This window comes from Canis aureus, chromosome 18 (genome assembly GCF_053574225.1).
Source record: "Canis aureus isolate CA01 chromosome 18, VMU_Caureus_v.1.0, whole genome shotgun sequence".
Classification (NCBI taxonomy): domain Eukaryota; kingdom Metazoa; phylum Chordata; class Mammalia; order Carnivora; family Canidae; genus Canis; species Canis aureus.
In genome coordinates, this window is record NC_135628.1 from 19371149 (window position 1) to 19394555 (window position 23407).

General features: G+C 41.1%; 1 protein-coding gene across 6 annotated transcripts in view; it reads right to left on the minus strand.

The window, feature by feature from the left end:
• Nucleotides 1-23407, minus strand: part of CREB5 (cAMP responsive element binding protein 5) — a 494841-nt gene that overhangs the window by 236252 nt on the left and 235182 nt on the right. For all 6 annotated transcript variants that reach the window (XM_077856412.1, XM_077856413.1, XM_077856414.1 and 3 more), the window contains one exon: nucleotides 14095-14267. In XM_077856412.1, coding sequence (XP_077712538.1) covers nucleotides 14095-14267 — 173 coding nt within the window. The remainder of the gene's footprint in view (nucleotides 1-14094; nucleotides 14268-23407) is intronic.

The window sequence follows — 23407 nt, forward strand, 5'->3', positions numbered from 1 at the left end:
CAGACCCATCACTATAAAAACCACCTTTCCAGAGAAGTCCAGTATTAAAACTTGAGGGATCAAATGCTTTCTCTCAAAATACCCTTAAAATAAGCAGTTCCTATGGTAAGACTTGGTACAACAGAATCACTGAATGACAATGGGACTTTTTACTAAGGATTGACAGGAACAATACACTCCACACAGCTTTGTAAGGACGGGGTTCCTTGTGAAGGTTACCACTGAAAACGAACAAATCATGATTCCACAGTTAGGAAAATCCATGCCAATGAAGACCATTTCCCTGCTCCTTCTCACCCCAAAGTCCCTAAAACAAACAGCAGATGAAAAGGCAGAAATTCTACCCTAGCAGGAAATCTTACCCGAAGACAAACTTTACTCCTATGAAGAAAAGTGTTGGATATCTTTCTCTTTACAGTACTGTTTTGTCATTTTTTATGCAAACCCAGACAGGAATGCTCCTTTGTAATATTTTCCCTCCAAACAGTTTTCCTACCTATAATGTCCAGGATCACAAATCCCCAGAAATCACTACAGTGAAACTTTCGCTTGCTTCTTATTCACACAGGGGCGTTCACCCAAGGAACCCATTTAATGATGTGTTATAAAAGGAGTCACTTTTCAATGCCTAGAACAGAGGAGGGAATTCCTGTTACTCACCCTATTTGGGCACAACATCTGGGAGAAGGTGTGTACCCACTTGCTTCCTCCCCTGACCTACTGAGCATTATTTATTACACAGACGTGGCATCTCCTTCATGCCCAGTGAGGTCGCCCTGGTCTTCCCTGACCCCACCTAGGAATCTTGGTTGGCTTTGGGATGGAGGACAGACTGTGTGGGCATCAGTAGAAACAAAGCTTACATTCACTCAGTTGTGTCAGGTCTGGCGGGTCACACGAAAGCTGTTGGGGACTTTTTTTTCATCTGACTCAGCAGATAGGAGGCTCTTGAGGGGTCTGGATCAGTAGCTTTTGCTACAAAAGCTGCCATGATACAAGGAAGAAGTTCAGGGGAAGGGACAGATACCCCACACTTGAGGGTGTGTACTGTTCTCTTTAAGCGCCCGGAGGCCTGTGACTGGTACAGACGTTGGCAAGAAACCGATGAAGTCTTATGGGAAAAATAATGTCTGGAAGCCCATCTTGTCATGCTCTTCTTACTTTAATGACTTGGTGAGACTTCTGCCAGGCACAAGTTCTGCTGAGAACGTTCTACTCGTTCAAACTCCCTGGCCACAGTCTACCTGCAGTCCCTAGGGAGGGCATGCAGGATGCCCATGGCACACGTGTTTCAGAATGATATGGCAAAGGGAAAAGGAAACAACACAGAGTCTGGAATCTGCAGAGTTTGTGTGCAAGGAGTAAAAATAAGTCAGGAAAAATACGAAGGTAAGATTGTAAAGACACTGCCCCCTAAAATAAGCAGCTGCTTTTCCACTGGGTGCTCCTCTGTTCTTCTACATTTTCTCTCTCTCATACCATTTCAAAACCAGCCTCTAACTGAAGACTCAACTTATTATTTATTTTTCTATTTTTAATTAAAGGAACACAGAAAAACCAAGAATGCTTCATCAAAAAAAAAAAAAAAGCTTTCTGAGTGCTGGCGTTCATTCATGCTGGGTTTGTATTTGATGAACTTTTCATTCAATTTTAAGCTCAATGTGTACGAAACCCAATGAAGTGAACCAGGAGAAGGACGTCGTCCAAACATGTTGAAGCACTTGTGGGTGATTGCTTGGTCCTTTGTGTGCTACAGCTCCTGTGAAAAGCCTCTGTCTCAGGCAGGCTCCAAACTGCCAACTCAATGAAGCAAATAATAATTATTCCTAATGGCAGTAATAATTATGGAACGGGGTGGACCCAATATAAGGTTGGTTGTCTGTGGCTTCAGTGGGGCAGCCAAAGTTTCACACACCTTTTTTATAAAAATCTCTCTCTGTCTCTCTTTCTCTCTTCCTCTCTCCGTCTCTCCCTCTCCACCTCTGTCCCTCCCTCTGTCTCTTTCTCTTTCTTTCTCACACACAAACACAGACACACACATATTTGCCAAAAGAGATCTGGACAAACTCACTCCTCTAGTTTCCTGCAAAGTGCCTGACTTCAGAGTTAAATTAAATAAATAGCATCTATCCACACAATGAGGGTGGATTGGGACATGTCTAGTAATTGACACCCCCCCTCTCTCATTTTTCTTTTAGTTAAAAGTTTTCAACTTTCTCCAATTCTAGACTTTTAGCCAGAGCCATGGTCAAATGGCAGACATGAATAATGTGATGTATTTCTCCTTTCTTTCTAGGGGAGATAGGAAAAAAAAAAAGAGAGAGGGAAAGAGGAACAAAGAAAGGAGAGAAAGTCAGGGTTCTAGATGAGTGCCCTCCCACCCCCACTCTACTGTGACTATAAATTGGAATCTCTGGATAAATCAAAGTCTTCTTTGGTGAAGCCGCAAGCCCATGGTTAGTATCACAGCTAATTTTCTATGAAATATTCACCATCCTCCTCGCAGGGAGGGAATCACCACCTGAGCTGATTCTTCCTCCTGGGCTCTCAGATTCAGCTGTCACCACCCTCCAGGGACTTAAGCATTAGCACCTAAGTATGTCATCCCACATGCCAATATGTCAAGGTGTCAGAGAAATAAAAAGTGGCTCCTCTTGAAAACATAATCCATCATCCAAATGGTCATTTTCTAGATAATGAGGAAATTGTTTCAATTTTCTGAAAATTAGGTAAAGGGGCTAATGTGAATCTACATGAGTTTCTTTTTTAATCTTATTATACTTGTCAGTCACTGGGGCTACTCTTTAAAAATGGTTCCAAGGTGCTGGTATAGTTTATTGTCATGTTAGAGATGATAGGGACATTCAAGGCATCATGAAAAACCATACTTTGTACAATATACAGAATATACCCAAGACAATTCTTCAAGGGTATTGAATAAGATAATATACATGTCAGGGGCACCTGGGTGGCTCAGTGGTTGAGTGGCTGCCTTCAGCTCAAGTTGTGATCCTGGGGTCCTGGGACCAAGTCCCACATCAGGCTTTCCAAGGGGAGCCTGCTTCTCCCTCTGCCTGTGTTTCTGCCTCTTTCTGTGTGTCTCTCATGAATAAATAAAATATTTTTTAAAAGATAATATACACGTCAAATGACCTACATTACATTTCAGTAAAGCAAAATATTATAACATGAATGTAGAGGGATCCCTGGGTGGCGCAGCGGTTTGGCGCCTGCCTTTGGCCCAGGGCGCGATACTGGAGACCCAGGATCGAATCCCACGTCGGGCTCCCTGCATGGAGCCTGCTTCTCCCTCTGCCTGTGTCTCTGCCTCTCTCTCTCTCTCTGTGCCTATGTCTCTAACTCTCTCTCTCTCTGTGCCTATGTCTCTGACTCTCTCTCTCTGTGTGACTACCATAAATAAATAAAAATTTTAAAAAAATGAATGTAGAGACATGCACACACACACCACTTTACATTCGGATATAACTGAATATTAAAATTGCCCTGTCTCCTTTAACAGTGTAGTTTAGTTGGGATTATTTAAATTTTAAAAAATATTTTATCTTGAAGTAATCTCTACACCCAATGTGGGGCTCTAACTCACAACCCTGAGATCAAGAGTCACATGCTCCCCCAACTGAGCCAGCCAGGTGCCCCTATTCTTAAATTCACACTTGCAATGTATTTGAGAGGCTATAACTTGGAATATGCATCTATAAAGCTGCATTTTTGTTTAGTTTTGTCATTAAAAATATACCTTGGCTCAGCATAGTGTTATAGAAAGATGTTAGAGGTAGACTTTGGTCTCCCTGAATTTACAGTTTCATCAATATGGCTCCATTCAAACTATCCAAACAATACTGAAGTGAAAACAGCCTCTACTTCTCTTTAATCCAACAACTAACACTGTATCTCTTCAGATATTCAGTTTAAGCAAGACATTGGGGAAAGTGAGAGGAGATGTCATGCTACACAGTGATCCCTGAGAGTCTGCCAAATGCTTGGCCTCCAGTCCCTACAGATTCTGAGAACAACATTGTGCATTTGACAAATGTTCAGTGGCTTGGTGACTTGGTGATGGGTGTTTCTTGTTGCACTTGTCATTATGATTATTGTGTCAAAAATGTTTCTGAGTTTTCTGGACTGAAAATAATAGATTTGAGGTCAGCTATGAAGTGCTGTGCATTTGGTTTGTGAATTACCATATCTGAACCAATATATGATGGGTCTATGGTTATTGGGGAAGTCATTTCTGGCATTTCAAAGATGTTTAGGGCCGTCTGTTCTTTGAAAACTTCTGCAACCCTGCAAAAGCAACCCCAGCACATGCCGGCATGTCTCTATCCCACACTCACAAGGGTCCTATCATCTTACAGATTTTACCGGCCTATTCACCAGCCCAAATGCACTTTGCCAAAGGGGGTGAAACTATAAAACTCCAAATTCTTTTAAACGTGTCTGGTACCATTAGGAATGTTTATTACTCTACAGGAATTTCACGTTAATGTTTACCAAAAGCACAACATACAAGGCAAATAGATTACTAGACTGCCTACTAAATTTGAACATATCTATTTTATGGAATTTCTTCTTCCACAATCCATATCAGCCAAGCAGTGTTGTAGTAGAGTGTTAGTCATGGAAAAGAAACTGACTTGTTCCTAAGAGCTGGAAGAGGGCAGTTACTAGACAATATAGTTCCATTCTTTCTTTTTATAAGATGGAAAAGTAGAGCCCAGAGAGGTCAAAGGGTCTGTTTGAAGAACCTGTAAGTGGTAAAGTCAGAACCACCAGCTATGGCTTTAAGTCTCCAGCAATGACTTTGCTCTGTTCCTCACTGACATAGAATTTCATCTGGATATGACTGAAATTCAATATCAAGGATTCCCTTTATATCCAAAATCCAAGACCAAACTGGATGTTTATGTGTTATTCATATCCCAACAAAGGCTAAACTTCACAGAATTTATATAATCTTTAACTCAATTCTCATTAGAAGGGATATAAAAAGTGATGGTAGAGAAAATACATTTGATTTAATATTGAAAAATATATGAGAGCTTATTGAATCTTTTGAATCCCAGGATATCCAATGATATAAATACATGGTATATGCAATGGGCACCATGGACTATCTGCGAATTCTTAGAACAGTCCTCCCTTAACTCAGAAAATAGTTGCCAATCAGTTCAGAAGAGAGTTGTTCACACTTTATGAGACATACAGTACTTGAGAATATGAAAACCATTAAGTGATCAGAAATGTCCACGGAGACCTGGACATGCTCAGTCTTCAAAAGAACAAAGTGTCCTTCCAGTTACAAAGGACCAGATCTGCTTTATCAGATTCATTTCTCCTAACACACTTACCTTACAGAGCACTACACAAACTAATCATTTCCCCATGTTAATACCCCTTTTGGCATTCAACAAGGAATGATTACAGTTAGTCCTGGGGCTCTCTTTAAACATCACACCAGGAGCCATGTGAAACCTACAGTGGTGAGCCAGCAAGGCACCATGTTTCTGGTCCTGAAAACAGGAAATATTGAGCCAATCCCCATGTATAAACTATGACAAGTACAGAAAAGTACAGTTAATTACTGCATTTTATATCATGGGAAATACTATCCTCAACCCCCATTGTCTAGTTATTTGGAGCCTTATCCAAGGATTACCTCTAGGAAAACACTGAATATTAATATAAACTAAAGCCCCATGTTTCAAGTCTTCCACAAAATAACCCCCAAAATGAAAATGCCAGAAAAAAAGATAATGAATTGCATTTTCCCACAGAGATGCTTCTGGCAAGATCATTGTCCAGGTTTCTCGCATCAGACTTGTTTTATATCTTTCACTATCATGCCATTGTTTAGGTGTTCCTCTTGTTAGAGTCTAACAATAATTACTTTTAGCAAAGTGACAATAAAAGAACAATTTATTTGTAAAATTAATGCAAAGAAGAATACTACACATAGCCATGCATGAAGCACTGTGCCCCCAAAGAACCTGCCTTGCCAAGCAGTTTTCAAAAAAATTTTTTAAACATTTTGTTTGTTTATTCATAGAGACACACACACAGAGAGAGGCAGAGACACAGGCAGAGGGAGAAGCAGGCTCCATGCAGGGAGCCTGATGTGGGACTCGATCCCCGGTCTCCAGGATCATGCCCTGGGCTGGAGATGGCGCTAAACCCGCTGAGCCACCAGGGCTGCCCAGTTTTCAAAATTAAACTTGTATGAAAATCACTACTTTTTTAGTGTTAAATAGGACCATGAGGATTTTCCAGTGACACCTCTCCATTTTATAAATGAAGAAACCAAACCTTGGGGAAGTCAAGTTCATTTAGACCCATTGAACATGCAGTGTAGGTGTCCTGGTTTATAGTTCTTCATTATTAACTATACCATTTAGGGCAAGTTACATAATCTCTTAACCTCCCTTTACTCAAATGTAAAATGGGTATGTTCATTTCTATGGAACAGAATTATAAAATTGTTGTTATTCACCCAGGAGTTGAGCCCAGAAATCAGATATCTCTGGCTACATATGTTGGACCCCTCTGTTTGACTGCACTGGCCTCCTCCCAAGCCTTACCAAGCCCAATTATGTTCTTGTCTACAGTGATATGTGAACACATCCATGAACACATAACCTAGAGATCTTACCAAACTCAGCTCCTGGGAGAAAGCAAAATAAAAGAGAAAATAAATTTGAGACAGAAAGAAGTACTGAGCGAGAATTTTGCTGCTAGGACTGATTTGCAATCATCTGGTTAACGTTTCCTTATAAAGATGAGGGAACTGAGGCCCAGGGACATTGAACACCTGGCCAAGGCTGCAAACCTTTTAAATGGCAGACTCTGGACTATCCTAAACCTATGACCTTTGAACTCATGGCCAATACTTCTCCAAGACTCCACTCTGATATAACATAGTTTAGCTTTGGGCAAGCTCTTGTTCTCCAGGCATTTCAATATGCTGCAGAAAAGAACAACTGTTTAGATTTATGATGGATACAGACTGAATGATCCTGGGTTATTTTCTCTAGAATCAGACCCTCATCAGTGCCTATCTGTTTCTAAAAATGGGGTGGGGGGCAGATGCACACAGAGAGGCTCATATGGAAGCTCCTGGAACTCTGTGGGCAGGGTTTCTGTTCATAAGATCTAGAAATGAAATCCTCCTCCAAGAGGAGGTCACAGGCAAAGTCACTTATCCACAGTAGGAATCAGAATAAGTCTGGAAGTCATAGTTCATCTGGGCAAGGGATACGGGGGTCTTCCTTCAGATGAAGAAGCCAAATGTGGAGCAACCAAATGGTTGAAAAAGATCAGTCACTCTTTGTGGGGACTTTGGTTTTCTTACAAATGAGGGCATCTGGCCAGCTGGTTTCTTCCAGGAGAGACCAACTCTGCCTCTATGTGCTCAAGATAGTCCCTGATCTCCCTTCCTTAGGAACTAGGGACCTCCTATATCTTTCTCCTGGAGGATTGAAGCAGCTGCTTACAACTCAAGGTGTTTCACTCTGCCCTTGACCACTCTGCAGGTGTGTGAAAGCATAGAAGCTCTTCACACTGGAACCAGACAGACTGAGCATTAGCCAACTCCAATGGGTAGAAGATTCTCCCAAAGGGTCAGACAAGCTCATGTGTCTTCCACAGCACTGGGACAGCTATGCATAGAACAGGGAAAGAAAAGAAAAGAAAAAAAAGAACAGGGAAAGCATGTGCTTTGGAGGCCAACAGACCTACATTCAAAATTCTGCTTATCTCTCTGGCTGAAGGATGTCAGACAAGTTACTTCTCTTCTTTGAGAAATAAAACTGGAGTAAATAATGTCTGCCTCTCCGGGCTCTTGGACAATTATAGGAAACAACATGCTATGCTAGATCAGTACCTGGCACATAATAGATGTTGGATAAATGTCAGCTTCCTTCCTTGTCTTCATTGTCAGCCTGATAATTGAGTGCTTTTCTAACAAAAAGTTTGAGCCACTGAAGAGTGACCTCCAAGTTTCCCTCCCAACTACACAAGCTGCTTATAGCCTGAGTTTGTGTACTCCCCCAAGTCATATGCTGAAGCACTAACCCCCCCCCCCCCCGCCCATGTGATGGCATTAGGAGGTGGGGGCTTGGGAATTAATTGGGTTTAAATGAGGTCATGAGAGTCGAGTCCTCATAATGGGATTGATGTCCCTATAAGAGGAAGAAATACCAGAATTTACTAACTCTCTCTTCTCCCCCAACTCCATGAAGTGTAAAGAAGAGGTCAGGTGAGCACACAGCAAGATGGCAGTTGTCTGCAAGACAGTACAAAGGTCCTCATTAAGAGCACCTTCTGACCAAATCATCTGACCAAGGTCCTTGACCTTGTACTTTCAAGTCCCCAAAACTGCAAGAAATAAATGTCTGTATTGTTGAAGCCACCAAAGTCTGTGGTATTTTGTTTTATCACTCTAAACTGACTAGGCTACCAGCCTTGCTGTGCCTCACCTGGAGTGAGGAGCTAAAGCACCAAGACCTAGAAAGTTCACCTGAGGAATCCGAGGCAAGAGCCTGATTCTGAGACAAGAGCAAGGATATTTTTCTTCTCCTTGGAATACACAGTCATGTGCTCTGGTGTTCTGGCTCTGCCCCCTTCATCTGGCCATAATACCATGTGGTATTACAACTTCTGAATGTTAAGAAACCTTATATTTCCTCAAGTATCAGTACTTAATTTTTCGTTCCACACATAAAACCCTGTGAGTGGAAGGCTGCTGGCCCCCTTGTCAGAGGTAATTTCTCAAGGCTCTGCATGGGATTTAACGGGAGCCATATGGTTAAGTCCATCAACCCTCCCAGAAAGCATCCCCCTGAAGGGCCCTCGTAAATGTTCTTGGGGCTGTGAAAGATCCAGCAACTTTCTAACAATAAAGCAATGTTCATAGCCATGATACTCAGCAAAACACAGAGCAGGAAGTAATGGCTTCTCTTCTGAATTACTCAAGGGGGTCTTCAAGCTATCCTGGCCAACGGCTGGGGGCCAGTGACAACCTGGGTATCTGATCTGCTGCCTCCAGCAGAAAGAAAGCTGGCCCGATGTCACCAGCCGCAGCCTTTGGGGGGTGGGGGGGAGACAGTGACAGTCTTAATCATGCTCAGTTTGGTTTGCAGAGTTCAAAAAAACTCTTCATAGTGATTTTACACACCTTTGCATTTACAGAACAAGCACATTCCTAAAAAACTGTTTGATTAAAGTCTTCTTTAAATGTTTAAATGTTGCTTTTCTGTGACACAGTCATTTACGGACTTTCTTTTTTTTTTTCCTGAGACACAAAAATCCTCAATCACCATTCCCATCTCAAACAGCAACACCAACTCCTACAAAAAAGTTGTGCAACTCTGATAGAAAAGGTAGCACTGCTTTTGACACCAACATGCTCTGAGACATAACAAGCTTTTATTATTATTATCATTATTATTATTATTATTATTATTAATTTTTTCCCTTGGTCACATCCACTGAGCTATACTACCCTATACTCTGTGTGATACATAGTATCAGGGATCTCAAAGAGATAAGAGAAATAACTGCAGAAAGAGTGAGGTGAAAGGAGGCACAATTTATGATATTTATCACAAAACATGATGAGGCATATTTTATGATCATATAAATTTATGATTTAGGCTTCTCTTTATTCTTACATAATACAAGATTTCCTTCTATGGTATTTTATATAAATTTCTGGCTAAGTATTAGGTCTATACACTACATGGCTAAAAACCCATGCAAATAGGGTTTAGACATCACACAGACATGGACATATACATGCCAGGAATATAAGTGATGTAAAATCAAGGAGGAATTTCATACACAAATGGCTTCATATATGCATGCTGTTGACCATATTTTCAAGTTTCCTGATGTCTTAACTAGAAAATTCCACAATGATCAGATATCTTCTGTCCATATATAAGCCTTGGTAGGAATGCTTGTGTATTTTGATATTAGGAATAGAACACTTCTATATCATAAACTATTACAATCAAATAATTTTCACCAATAACTCTGTAAGCTTGCTTATTTGCCCAAATCCCTATGAGAAGTAAATTTGTAGAACATTTGGAATACAAAAAGAACACAGGAAGAAAATGTCTGGAGTATAGTGGCAGTGCCTCCCACAACCTATCAGAATTCTGTACTTATGTCCATCCTTGTGGATCTCCACTTTCTATACTAACTTCATTGCTCTTCTAAAGAATTACTGAGCATGAATTACCTGTTCATACTTACTCCATAAAGAGAAATAGGCTTCTTTAGGAAAGCTGGGATCTATTAAGATTACAGCCACCTCCTCAACTGCTTATTGGCTCCTACAAAAATGTCTCATGCAGAAAGAGACAGAGAGTAAGAGACAGAGCTAGGGAATTCACATGACCACTACATGCTCATCCACCATTTTTCCCAGGTTCTGCTGACTTAATCCTGAATTAATGAGCCTGTTACATGATATCTAATAAAAAATGACTGCAATAGAGATACCGCATGGAATCTGCCACATATTTGGTCCAAGGCTGAATCGATTTCATCTATATTTAACACATGCTTGTTTTCTGTCTCACGTGTCTCCTCCACAGCCCATGGCTCAACTCTTTTTTTTTTTTTTTTTTTCCATCTGGAAAACTTATCTCCTAAAATGCTACCATCAATCAGCCAAAGACACTCTTCCCGACAGAGTGTCTGCCAGTCTGACTAAGCACAAGTAGTCTCTAGTTTGGGGATGCCTCCCACACTCTCTAGCACCGAGTGTTTTTCTAGCCTGCCTAACCACACGAGTGCAATTTGGGATATTTATACTTACCTCCAGTTTCTACTGGGATAACAGCGTTACTTTGACAGAACTGGACAGAGGGCATGGTAGGGGGTGATATGGGATAGCACGGAAGTTGCCTGTGTTGCTTATCCCCCTACTCTTAAGTTTGTTTCTTTGGATTTTTGCATTTCCACCCATTTTAGTCTACATTGGCTCAGTGCCTGCTCAAAAAGTATGAAAATCAAATGCTTACAAAAATGCATACATTTAGTCCCCCTAAAATCTTCCCCAGACACCAGTGCTGTTCCCATTTCCAATCCGTTCCTTGTCAATACCACTTTCAGTACATTCAAGCCTCTAAGTTTAAATACAGCATAAAAGAAGGGGCCGAAAAGAAAGCAAAAGTAAGGCTGGCAGCAGAAGCCAAGCACTGGGAGAAGGAAAGGAAAAAGGGGGAGCAGAAGACAGGCGGCCCTCTCCCTCTCCCACAGAGTTCCAGTCGTGAACACACCCACTGGCTGCAGCAAAAAAGCACCGTGCGTGGGCACAGGTGGGTCCCAGCCTCCCTGCCTGGATGCAGCTTAAGCGCTGAGCCTGAATGAAGACTTTCATTGCTGTTTGCTGTTTTTGTTGGCCAGTAGCCATGGCAAACATTTGCAGGTGGCTTGGCCAGATTTTGACACTTAAATATTTGAGGTTGTGATAAAAATCAGAATATTACTACAATATGGTTCTGTGCAGTCTCAAAAAAAAAATCTATCTGCAATTTCAAATGCTCATTTAAAGACACAGTCTCCAGAGAGAACTCATGTTTTAAAATAAGTACTCATTTCCTCTTTGCTGGGAGAAATAAAAGAGTCAAACCATCCCCAAATGTTACCACCTAGAGTTTCATTCTGAATCCACTGGTGAGATGGGTTGGGTTGTTCCTTGCTGAGCCCCCACGGCCATCCGGGCAAGGTTTTGGATGGGTCACATGGAGAAAATGGAAATGACAGGATGTGTGGGTTGGAATCAACATGGTAAGCACGACAGGGAAGGAAGGCTCTGCAGAAAAGAAACAGCTTCTCTCAAGCTTGGCAATGAGACAGAGTCCCAAAAGTGACAATTATCTCCTAGAACACACCAATAGAGACATACATAACACCCCAGGATTGGGAGTAAATGAGAAGATGGAGTGGGTTGGGAGGTCACATGTACCAGAGAAACACTCCAACCCATCCAGGCACAGTGATACAGCCTAGAAATGTCACCCAACTCTACAGCCCTGGGCCAGCTGGGTAAATTATTGACAGAGTCAACACCCATCTTAGAATTTAGTGCTAACCCTTAAAAGATTGTTTCACAAAAACCAGCATTGTACTAACAATGGCTGAATCCTAAGGGCCTCCAAGAGGGTAGTTGCGGTAGGGGTAAGGGGAAGGCAGGGGGACTCCAGGAGGGAAGGAATGTTATAAAACTGCTAGTAAACTCCAACACATTTTATGTTTTTTCCCCCTTGAAAGAAAAATAAAATAATTATAATTAGCAGGCCTAACTGTGAATTGTCTGCCCAAAGCCAAACCACTAGAGTGAAGGAGTCCCTTGAGATATAGATGCTGTCTTAAAAGAACCCACCCCATTAGTATATTATAGGTTCTTGCTTTAGATGGTGGCAATATTTGCTCCCACAGTCATCTGAAAAGAAAAGAAATATCTAACAGAGATGCTAGCTAATTTAGCACTGGCTTCTTCCAACAAAGCCAAGCATTCAAGTGGCCAGATTAATATCCTATGTTTTTTAATGGGAAATCAAATGTACTCATGACAAACTCACAAAACAGTCACTGCCCACAGCTCTCATTTGTTAATGATGGGTCTTCACAAATCACAACCCATCTGGTAAGTTGAGAAATGTGAGAGACAAGGTACCCCTTCTAAAGCACTCCAAGGAGGAATAAGCCAGTGCTGTTCTTGATACTCACTCTTGATCTGAAATTCTTAGAAGCATTAAAACCAAAGTTGGGAAAGCACTTGGCTGGCTCAGTTGGTAAAACATGCGACTCTTGGTCTTGGGTTGTGAGTTCAAGCCCTACCTTGGGTGTAGAGATTACTTTAAAAAAAAATCTTAAAACTAAAACAAAACAAAGCAGGAAAGACACACTGGCAAATTGTGGGTCAGCTTCTAGGGGGTTTTTTTTTAATTGCCATATCTAATATTCAACTGATATTCACACTAAATTCTGATGCACATACCAAACACAGGAAGTTCCCTTTCCTATTTTAAAGAGAGAATTCTGGGAATATACAGCAAGTAGTTCTCAGCTTCCAGCAATATAAATTTATCAGGGCTCTCTGGCTTAAGTTACTACGTTTTCTTCCTAAGAACCTAACTGCTCTTAAATCTTTTATTTCCTCTTCACTCTGCTCTTGTGAGGGTGGAAAGAAGACACGGCACCATCATCCTGAAGATAAGGAAGCAGGCCAGAGAGTTTGCATTTCTGAGAAAGCTCAGGGGTCATGCCCTGACTGCTGGTCCGCAGACCACACTCTTGAGTAGCCAGGGGCTAGAGCTGTCCCATGAGACTCAGAAGTGAAAACTCTTTCTTTCTTTCTTTCTTTTTTTTTTTTTTTTTTTTTGTGAAAACTCTTTCTATCCCATAATACAGAGTATCTGGGATTCTGACAGGATCTTTTTATACCAATTTTGCTCAACACCACAGTATTGTCTTTTTTACATAAATGAGGGGGAAAGGGTTTGCTTTTTTTGTTTTGTCTACTCCAGGAATGAGCCTGGACCAATACAGAGGAAGAAGGGGAGAGCAATAAGAAGGTATTAACAAGGAAAAGAAGCAAAGAAGGATAATCAGAGGAAGGAGAAATGGAAATACGTAGAAGACACAGGGGATGGGCTCAGCAGATCTTAGGAAAAAAGGGACATACTGTGTTGGGGAGGAAAGTGAGCTGGTGAAATTTCCCTCTACCATCCTCAAGCATTTGTCCTGAAAATTATGCTCTGCTTTCCATAACACCCAACATGTTTTCTAGTCATCTTGAAGTTCACAAATCTTATCTGAAGAAACGAAGACACAGAATGACTTGCTCTGCTCCCCAAAGTTCAGGATCAGACAGTTTCCACCAAATGGGGACTCCCCTCCCTTCTCCCGTTAAAAGCATCACGCTAGGTGCCAGGTGATATCACACTGCCAGGAACACCAACTTCTATCTCATCCAATCTGAGCACCAGAAACAAGGAGAAGGTCCAGAACACTCTCTGAGCTCCAGCCAGACCCTAGAGACAGCCGAAGAAGTCTCCTTACCCGATCTGGCGGTTGGTGGAAGGTGCCTGAGTGATGACAGAGCTGGACTGGGGTGACGGCATGGCTTGCTGAATCACAACGCTGGTGTCATGGTTGGGCATTCTGGTGCTGCCAAGCTGGTGAGTTCCGGGCCCCGCCATGGCCCCACCAACTGTGTTATGCATCGAGATATTCTGCCCAGAGAAGACAAAGAGGATGGTCAGAAGTCAATGTTTTATTGTACTCTCAAGCTCTCAGAGGACGAAATTGGGAATCTGGTCATGTCAACTAAATAAAGAGTTATGGCTTCTGGCAAGCTATGGATCCATCCATCTTGTTATAAGTTACAACTATGAGCAGATGAAAAATAACTATTTACCCTAACAGTAAGGCACACTACAAAATATCTTGAAGTTCACTAATCACTGTCACCATCCCAACGTGAGGTTTGTATCAGGGACATTTGGTGCATATCCTCTCTGACTTGGTGTGATACATACCGCATTTGAAAATGATTTCCGTGGTAAGTGCACAATACTATGATTTAGTGAAGAGGTGCTCGGCATCCTGCTTTGAATGACACACACACTAGGTTATTGTTTCTTTTACAGCCCTATGAGAGTGGCCAACCACCTACTTTTTTTTTTTTTTCTCCCCAGGAAACTACTACTTTTCCAAATCATAATCTGGGTACTCATGACCCAAGCTCAACTGCCTGGAGAGTGAGGATAGATGACTGGAACATATGACTGGGTGTCTAGAATCCAATGCTAAAAGCCTAGGTTGCAACTTTCAGCTGCATTTTCAGAAAATCAATCTCTAACAATTTTTATGGAATAATGGAATACAGAACAATGACTGCTTGTCCATTTATTTGTTCACTGTCTTCCTCTAGAATGCAGAATGTTTGTGTTCATATCTCTCTCTTTCTCATGGTGCCTGGGACACAGTAGGCACTCAGTAAATATACACTGCATGAATAAACTAGTGAAGGCATAAGTGAGACATCTGAGTCACTTAAGGGAACTAATATCATGTGCTTATTTCTGGTGACCCAAATGAAGGTTTCTTTGTTTAAAATGCAACAGTAAGGTAAAACATGAAAGGTAAAGCTATCTTAAAAGATAGCTCTTTCTAGAAAAGAAAGTCACTGGGACAAAAGGAGTGACAGAGGCAGATTCACAGGGGCAGAAGTTGTCTCATCAATATGGCGGAGCTAAAAGGTGAGAAATTCAGAGCCCAGAAAAGAAAGGGAAAGTGCAGTGGAAAGCCAAGTAAGTAAGTGGGCCTCGGTAAACAGCTAAGCATAGCTCTTCAGCCTAGAAGGGTAGTGAAATTTGAGAGGTCAGTTGGACAATGGGTTGAGGATGGCAGGAAAGAAATGGAGTGTCACCAGCAATTTACTAGAAGGAAAATATATATCTGTCTGCGCTTTGGGGTTAGCAAAGAAAAAAATAAATGTTACCCAGGAGAACCAGAAGTGGTTCTTTGAAGTTCTTCTGCAAAGAACAGGATTTCCTGCACTATGTGTTAAATGATGGTGATAACATATATGGTATTTGGGGTGGTTGTGTCCATCACATTGCACCTTTCCCAGATTTCTGATTTCTAAATCCTGACCACACAGTTTGTCAGGAGTCCAGATGGAAACTGGGCACCTGGCTTAGGCTGTGAGCCGACTGTGTTATCGTGGGATCCCAGAGGCATGAACAGGCTTATATACACACACACACGGTCCAAAGGCTCCTCTTATACACTGGAAGGTTTTTCTGACATGGGAAAATATTGTGGTTGGTTAAAGCAAGATGAAAGGAAATGGTGATTTGTGTTGGAGTGGCAGTGTAGGGATAAGCTTAAGTTCTTTTTTTTTAAGTGTTTTTTTTTTTTTTTAACGTTCTTTTTATAGGGTCTAGAGACATAGAGAATTGAACTAAAATAATACTGAAAATAAAGATAATTGTGGTACTTTTTTTGAAAGTGAGCCTTAACAAACACATTTCCCGGGGTCTCAATGAGGCCTTGACAAAATCAACAGTTATAAATACTTTTCTTTTCTCCGTTGTTTGGATCCTTAGAGATACTCAACAATTTTTCATCTTGCTCACAGTAACCTACTTTGCCAATAATAGATCTGAGGCACAGAATGATTTCAGACTTTCTTTTTAGAATTACTTCTGTTGTGCTGTGCTATCAAGGATTATGAATAGAGTTGAATAATCTAAAATTTAAACTAATAATATTTAAATTGCCAAAGGATATAACATATGTGAGCCCTCCTTGAGTTACCCTTGACACCTCTTTTCTATCACTCCCATTTGCAGTTCCCGAGTATTACAATTCAATTTATGTATCCTTCATCTCTTTCTATCCTTCCATGTCACCTCCCACCAACCTACACCCAACCAGCATCATCCTCTTTCCTGGACTAGACAGTGGTCTCCTAACTGGTCTTGTCGCTTTGGCTTCCTTTTCTCCTTTTGCCCATATACAGCCACAGCAATCTTTATAAAAGACAAAACTGATCACATCACACAATTCTCCCTGCTTAACCGCACCCTCCTATTCCCCACCCCACAAGATTCCTAGATGGCTTTCATGGTTCAGATGACACTGAGAGCACTCTTTGTGTGACCTACAAGGCCTGTGAGGGACCCTTTCTACCTCTCTCAGCTCATCTCACGCTATTCTCACTCCTGCTCTCTGCTCTTCACTCCACCTTTCTAGCATGTTCTTGCCCTCATACTACCCATGCTCCACTTCAGCACAGGGGCTTGGGATATTTTGTCTTCTGCTACCTGTGCCCTTCCCCAGACCCCACCTTCAAATCTCAGATTAAGTATCACATGAGGAAGACTTCCCTGAAGTCTTCCCAGTGAAGGGCACCTTCTCCTTCTCAGTACTTTGTATAAGTTCACGATTGTTTTGGTTTGATTAATATGTCTCTTCCTAGAGAGCATAAGCAGAATGTGAGAAGAGACTAAATCTGAATCTCTTCCCCATTGCCTCTGTTGCCTAGATCAGTGCCTGGCATATAATAAGTGCTCAATAAATACTGACTGAGTTAACTATGGAATGACATTCCTAAAATATTCAGTATGAGGAGCTCTTTTACCCTGGCGAATTGTTGAGAGTGCTTTTTGTCTATTTACCTTGAGGTCTCAAAGCATGTTCGTGGTAATAGAGTTTTAGATACTAAGGCATTTGTTTGATTATGGGCTAGAGAAATACAAAGGACAGGAGCTTAGAAGAAAGCCACAAACATGGGATGTAGACTGGAAAGTAAAGCCCTTGAGAAAATATTAAATGAGCCCTGGGAGGAAGATGCCAAGAGGTGAGCTCTGAATCTTTGAGCACTTTGGCTTAAAGGTTGGCAACAGCCATTCTTTATCTCCACATGAAAACCAGGAAAAACTGATCTGTGCTATAGCACAAAGAAGTTGGTTTGCTTTGTTTAGATGGAAGTGTGTTAAAAGAAAGAAGGAACGAACTCTTTAATGAGAACCATCAAAAAGAATTTTAAAAACCTAGGAATATACCTCACATCCTCTCCCACCAACATTTAAGACATCTCTGTCTCTGTGACCCCACCAGAGATGGAAAAGGCTCTTACTTTTTTAAAAGATTTTATTTATTTACTCATGAGAGACACACAGAGAGAGACAGAGACACAGGCAGAGGGAGAGGCAGGCTCCCAGCAGGGAGCCCAACGTGGGACTCCATCTGGGGTCTCTAGGATCACACCCTGGACCAAAGATGGCGATAAACCACTGAGCCACCGGGGCTGCCCAGGAAAGGCTCTTAAAGGTTTTATTCTAACTCTTCAATAATCTGCTTTTTCCACCACATGTGAAATCCACATTCTCCACTCTCCTTCCCCCCAGACCCAGACAGTAATTTCAAAACATTTTGGAAAAATAAACAATTAAGCAAGCATTATCATTTCACATTAAGAGAAGATATTTTTTTTTTCCTTTAAGCATTACATAGTAACTCAAACATGAAATTATTTTCTGAGTTCACATTTTCCCAATTATGGGTTCAAAACCTGTCTTCATTGATAAAAGAATGGCATTTTACCTCTGGATAAATTAAATATCCAATTTCAAAAACACAATGAGTGACTACATCTTGTGGAGTTATTTTTGCTAGTATAGGTACATAGATTGTGAGCTGGTGAAACAGTGTCATCAAATCAGCGGATGGGTTTCAATATTCAGAGAATGAACGGAGGTGTTCCTCGAGGCTCAGCCTTTGGCCTTTTCTTGCTCAACATTTTTATCAACAGCTTGGATAAAGATGTAAAAATCATGCTTGTCAAATCTGCAGTTGACACAATGTTGGGAGGTATAGCTTATGTTCTGGGTAGTAGAATCAGGTTTTACTCGAGCCAAATTTGTGATCTGGCCTCTAAAAATGCTAACATAAATCTAGGATGCTGTAGGAGAAGTGCAATGTCCACATCAAGGGAAGTAATTATTCCACTGTAGAGCATGCTGAACTGACCACATTTGGCCACCACATTTTAAGGGGGAAATTGACAAATAGGAGAGAATGAAAGCAATGAAGGCATCCAAAACGCATCACAGGAAGAACCATAAGAGAATCAGGGAATATTTAGTCTGAAGGAAAAAAGACTTGCTAACTGCTTTCAAATATTTGTAGGATTACACATAGTCTATACTACTCCAGAGGGCATAATTTCAAAAAAATGGGATCATGATGATAAAAGCCAATGATGACTATAATTTGAGTTCTTATTTTGAAGCAACCGCTATGGTAGATGCTTTATAAACTGCACTGCTAATCCTCACAATGACACTAGAAGGTCATCATTATTATCCTCATTTTAAGATGATAAAGAGAGAAAACTTCTCACCATCACTGAAAATATGCCATTCACCTCTAGTCACCTTCACTCATTCTTGACTGATGCTCTTAAAATATGAATTTGACCTTTTATCCAAAGACGAAACAAGGTGCCTTGTAAAGTACTGAGCTTTCTGGCCTCGGAGTTAAGCCAGTAGAGACTAGTGGCCATCTGTCAAGGATGTCACCAAGAGAACTTTTGCATCAGGAGGGAGATGGCGCTACATGACCTCCAAGGTTTCTACTATTGCTAAGATTTTCTCACTTATGATCCATGGTTCATATTTTGGGTCAGTGCTTCCAAATGATTAGTAATGTGTGATAATTTTGAAAATATACTGGCTTAGGAGTTAGGAGGTCTTTTCTAGTCCTGGCTCTCTGCTCCTCCTTGCAGCCACATAATCTGGATAAATCGTTCAATCTCCCTCATCTCTGTAACCTCATTGCTAAAAGCAGGGGGCTGGACTATCTGGTTTCCATGATTGTTTCCAGCTCTGATACTCCACAAGTCTCTTTCTATGTTATATTTTATGAGACCTTAAATATCCAAACAGACTTTTTAGACTCTGATTCATGGGCCTAGAAACACTGATTTTTCTCCATAACCATAAGCTTTTGCAGAAATGAGCCTTCTGAAAATTATAGCTTTATGCCAGACCCAAGGCATCATGATTTAAGAAACGGATCCAACACAAAGTAAAATTTCTCGAACTTCATACATAAAAACTCTGCAAACTACTTTCACCTAAATTGTTCGCTTCTTGGTTCCAATTTCTCTGCATGTTCCTTTGACTTCTTCCACCCTTCATATCCTGTAATATACCTTGTTCTCCATTCACTGTTGTTCTGAGACATAAAGGGTGTGAATAGGATGAGAACCAGGGGCATAATGAGTCTTGATTGCATACTCAGTGAGCTTGAGGTAGAGCGGTAATTGTCCTTCTGCATGCATGGGCTTGGAATACAATATGCAAAATAACAACCCAATGTATATGAATATACGTTCTTACAAATACCTATAATTTCAGGGTGTGGTAATGAAGGATGAACAGCAGTGGACCACAAATGAAAGTAAAAGTTGGAGCGCACAGGGAAAAGGTTGTTGATTCCCATAATGTCCCAAAATGTTATCTTCAAATCTATATTCTGTCCAACTGCCAAGGTGTGGAGATTTTATGGGTTTCTCCATAAAGAGCCAGGGTCATCCCAACACGCGTTTACAAGTCAAGTTGTGCAATCTTGGAATTGTCTGCATCTTAATGATGCCCGAGCAGTTATGAAGACTTTCAGAACTTCCCAGATATAAACATCCATGAATTGCATCCAAAATATGTCTGACACATTCACAGAATAACAAAAGTTCTAACCTTCCAGAAGAAACTAAGCTTTCTGGAGGTCCAGGAAGGATTCTCGTTGGATTCTGACTCCTCCTTTCTGGTGCTCTCAGGAGCTAGAAAACCAGTGTGAGTATTTTGAAACCTACTAAGAGGGCAGGTTGCTCCATGATAGAGGAGACAGTGAAGTATTCAAGGGGACATGGTGGGGGGGTTGGGGAGGAGACCAGGGGCAATGCCAACTGCTTCTATCTCCATAACATTCTCCTTATTTCCACACAGTGAAAGATAAACAACATTAGACAAGAAACCATCTCAGGCAACCTCTGCAGGAGAGGAAGAGAGAGGAGAGCACAGAGTGCTGTGAAAACCCCAGCCGTGACACACACACATTTAAATTCTGCTTTTTCAGAGTTTGCTATTTATTCCAGAAGAATTCTAAGGAGAGCCATGGTACAGAATAAAAACATGAGCACCAGAATAGGGCTCAAGTTCAAATCAGCTCCATATCATCTGAAGTATGTTAAGTTCTCTGAGCCATACCTTCCTCATCTTTAAAATAGAGATAATCATCTAATGGACAGGATTGTAGTAAGGATTGAATGAGATGACAGATGCTCCAGCACAGTGCTAACACCATACATGTACTTTTTTTTTCCTTTTAGCATAGTGTATAGTTCCAAAAGTGAAGCTAAGAGAGTAGTGTTCATTTTGGATGGCTACTCCCCATTACTGATTGGATTTTAATAGAAACATTACTAATAATAGTTACCACATACACAGAATTACCCTATGTCAGAAAACACATTTAATCCTTATCCATCTAGATGGTAGACAGGATTATTAATCCTCTTTTACAGATGAGGAAACTGAAGCACAGAGAGGTTAAGTAACTTGCTCAAAGTCACACAACTAATAAGTGGAAGAGCTCAGATCTAGACCACTTGGCTTTAGGAGTCGAGGCTCTTACCTACCAAGCCATACTGCCTCCATAGTCTTGCTGCAAAAATATTTTCTAGTGGAAAATGACATGGCAAAAAATAAAGTGAACCTAATATCCTTTCTAGAGAAATTAAAAGAAGTTATTAATGCTGGTATGTGATCCTGAGAATTACAGTCATACCACCAACTTGGGTCAATGTGATCACCACTATATTCATACCTAGAAAAGCCTAAGAATACACCATTAATTCATTTCAAAGTTATTGACTAATGATCTTCATCTTAATGTCATGTTGCCTACATAGGCCTTTCTAAGCTGGTTTACAACGAACAGGGCAGATTAAAATTAGGGAAGAAAGATGTGTTTCAAAAACTGTTGAACAATACTTTAATCAAACTACCAAAAATAACAACCAACTCTCACTCACTCATTCTTTAGTTGATGTTAGTTCACCCTCAACAACAAATTTAAGAAAAAGGCTGAGAAAGAGATCATTTCTCTGATGTTTGAGTTGGGTTCAACTTCCAAGGCAACTTCCCTTACAGTGGTAGAAAGGCAGCCCCACACTGATGTGACCCCTCAGTGGCCTTTAGCAACTCACGGGGTTCCAGGAGGTAGGCAGCCCCACCCCCAAATGGGGTTCTAGACTTGAGTGTGCAGGATACAGAGCAGCAAGATCCATTTGACCAGCTATGCTCTCCTCCAACTCCAGACCTCTGTCATCCTTTCTAATACTGGGTTTAGACAACAGAGCCCTGAAACATCCCTGTAAGTATTTTATAGCTATTCATTTAATACTGTAGTAAAATGCTCAAGACAATAAAGGTCTTCTCAAGTGCCACCCTTGACTGTGAGAAACAGTTTTTGGGTGTCTCTCAAAGATCCTGCTCCTTCCTGTTCAGATTCTCAATGCCACAGACTGTTGGTGTCTCTGCTCTCACCTGATTTACTGTCTTGGTTAATTCTGCTAAATATAATCATATGGGTTAAAAGGAAGGAAATGATGCCACTTCATTCAGGTTACTAGAGTCACAGTTGAGCAAATTTCTGTGATTGATGCACCTTTGGATATCTTAGAAGTTAGAAATTAGTCTAATGCTACTGAAAATATTGTACTCACTGCTCACTGGTAAAGTTCCTCACGTCTCAAGAGTCTTCCTCAAGAAAGCTGTGGCATCAGCCTACTTAAACACTTCTGCTGGCCATACCTCTGATATATGGCTCAAGCCTTTTACTACCTAATTTTAATCAATCTTTCCCATATCACCTCCTGGCAATCCATCCTCTCTATCCTCTCCCCTCTCATTCATACACACAGACCTCCATGCTTCTTGACTATTCCACACCATTTCATGTTTCTTTTTTCTCTGCACATTTTTCCTCTTCGCAGTCAACACAAGATCCACTGCTGATGTCCCCTCCTCTGTAGAGGTTTTTCCCACTCCTTCTGGCACCATTAGTTGTTCCCTGTTTTGTGCTCCCACAGTGCCTTTTCCACACCACCATTTAAGGGCCTGACTTATTTCCACAAGTGTTTCCTCCAGCAAACTCAGGCCAGGGAATATACCATGTTCATCGGAGAACATGTGTCTGCTCCTTGACATGCACCTTGTAGATGTGCAATAAATTCAATTATTCAGTAAATAAATGAATGATGTGTGATTTTGAGCAAGTTTATTGCTTCTCTTTGCTTCAGTTTTCTCATTTGTTAGACAGGAACAACTGTACCTTGTAAGATTTTTATATTATTAAGTTAGTTAATACAATGTTGGACACATTAACTATCCAGTAAATGTTAGCAGCCATTACTGTAATTATCATTACTATTATCATGATCACTACCAATGCCGATACCACCTCTACACAAGGTAGAATCAATTAACCAATCCTTTGTCCTCCATTTTATCCCATAAATACTTCTTTTAAAGCTCTGATTACACATGGTGAGCTCCACCATGGAGCACATGATCTTGCTCAGTATCTTAGTCTGTTGATTTTGCCTTCATTATGATTCCCACATCTGTCTTTTCCTTGCTATCTCCTGATCTCCAGAGTTTGATTACCTCCTATCCCAATCGCACTATGGCTTCCTACTGTTTTCGTGGCTTCCAACCCTTCTGGTCCCTCCCAGAGCACTCCAGACCCCACAGTGGTCCCATTAATTGGTATGAGTCAGCTAGTGCCCAGCTCA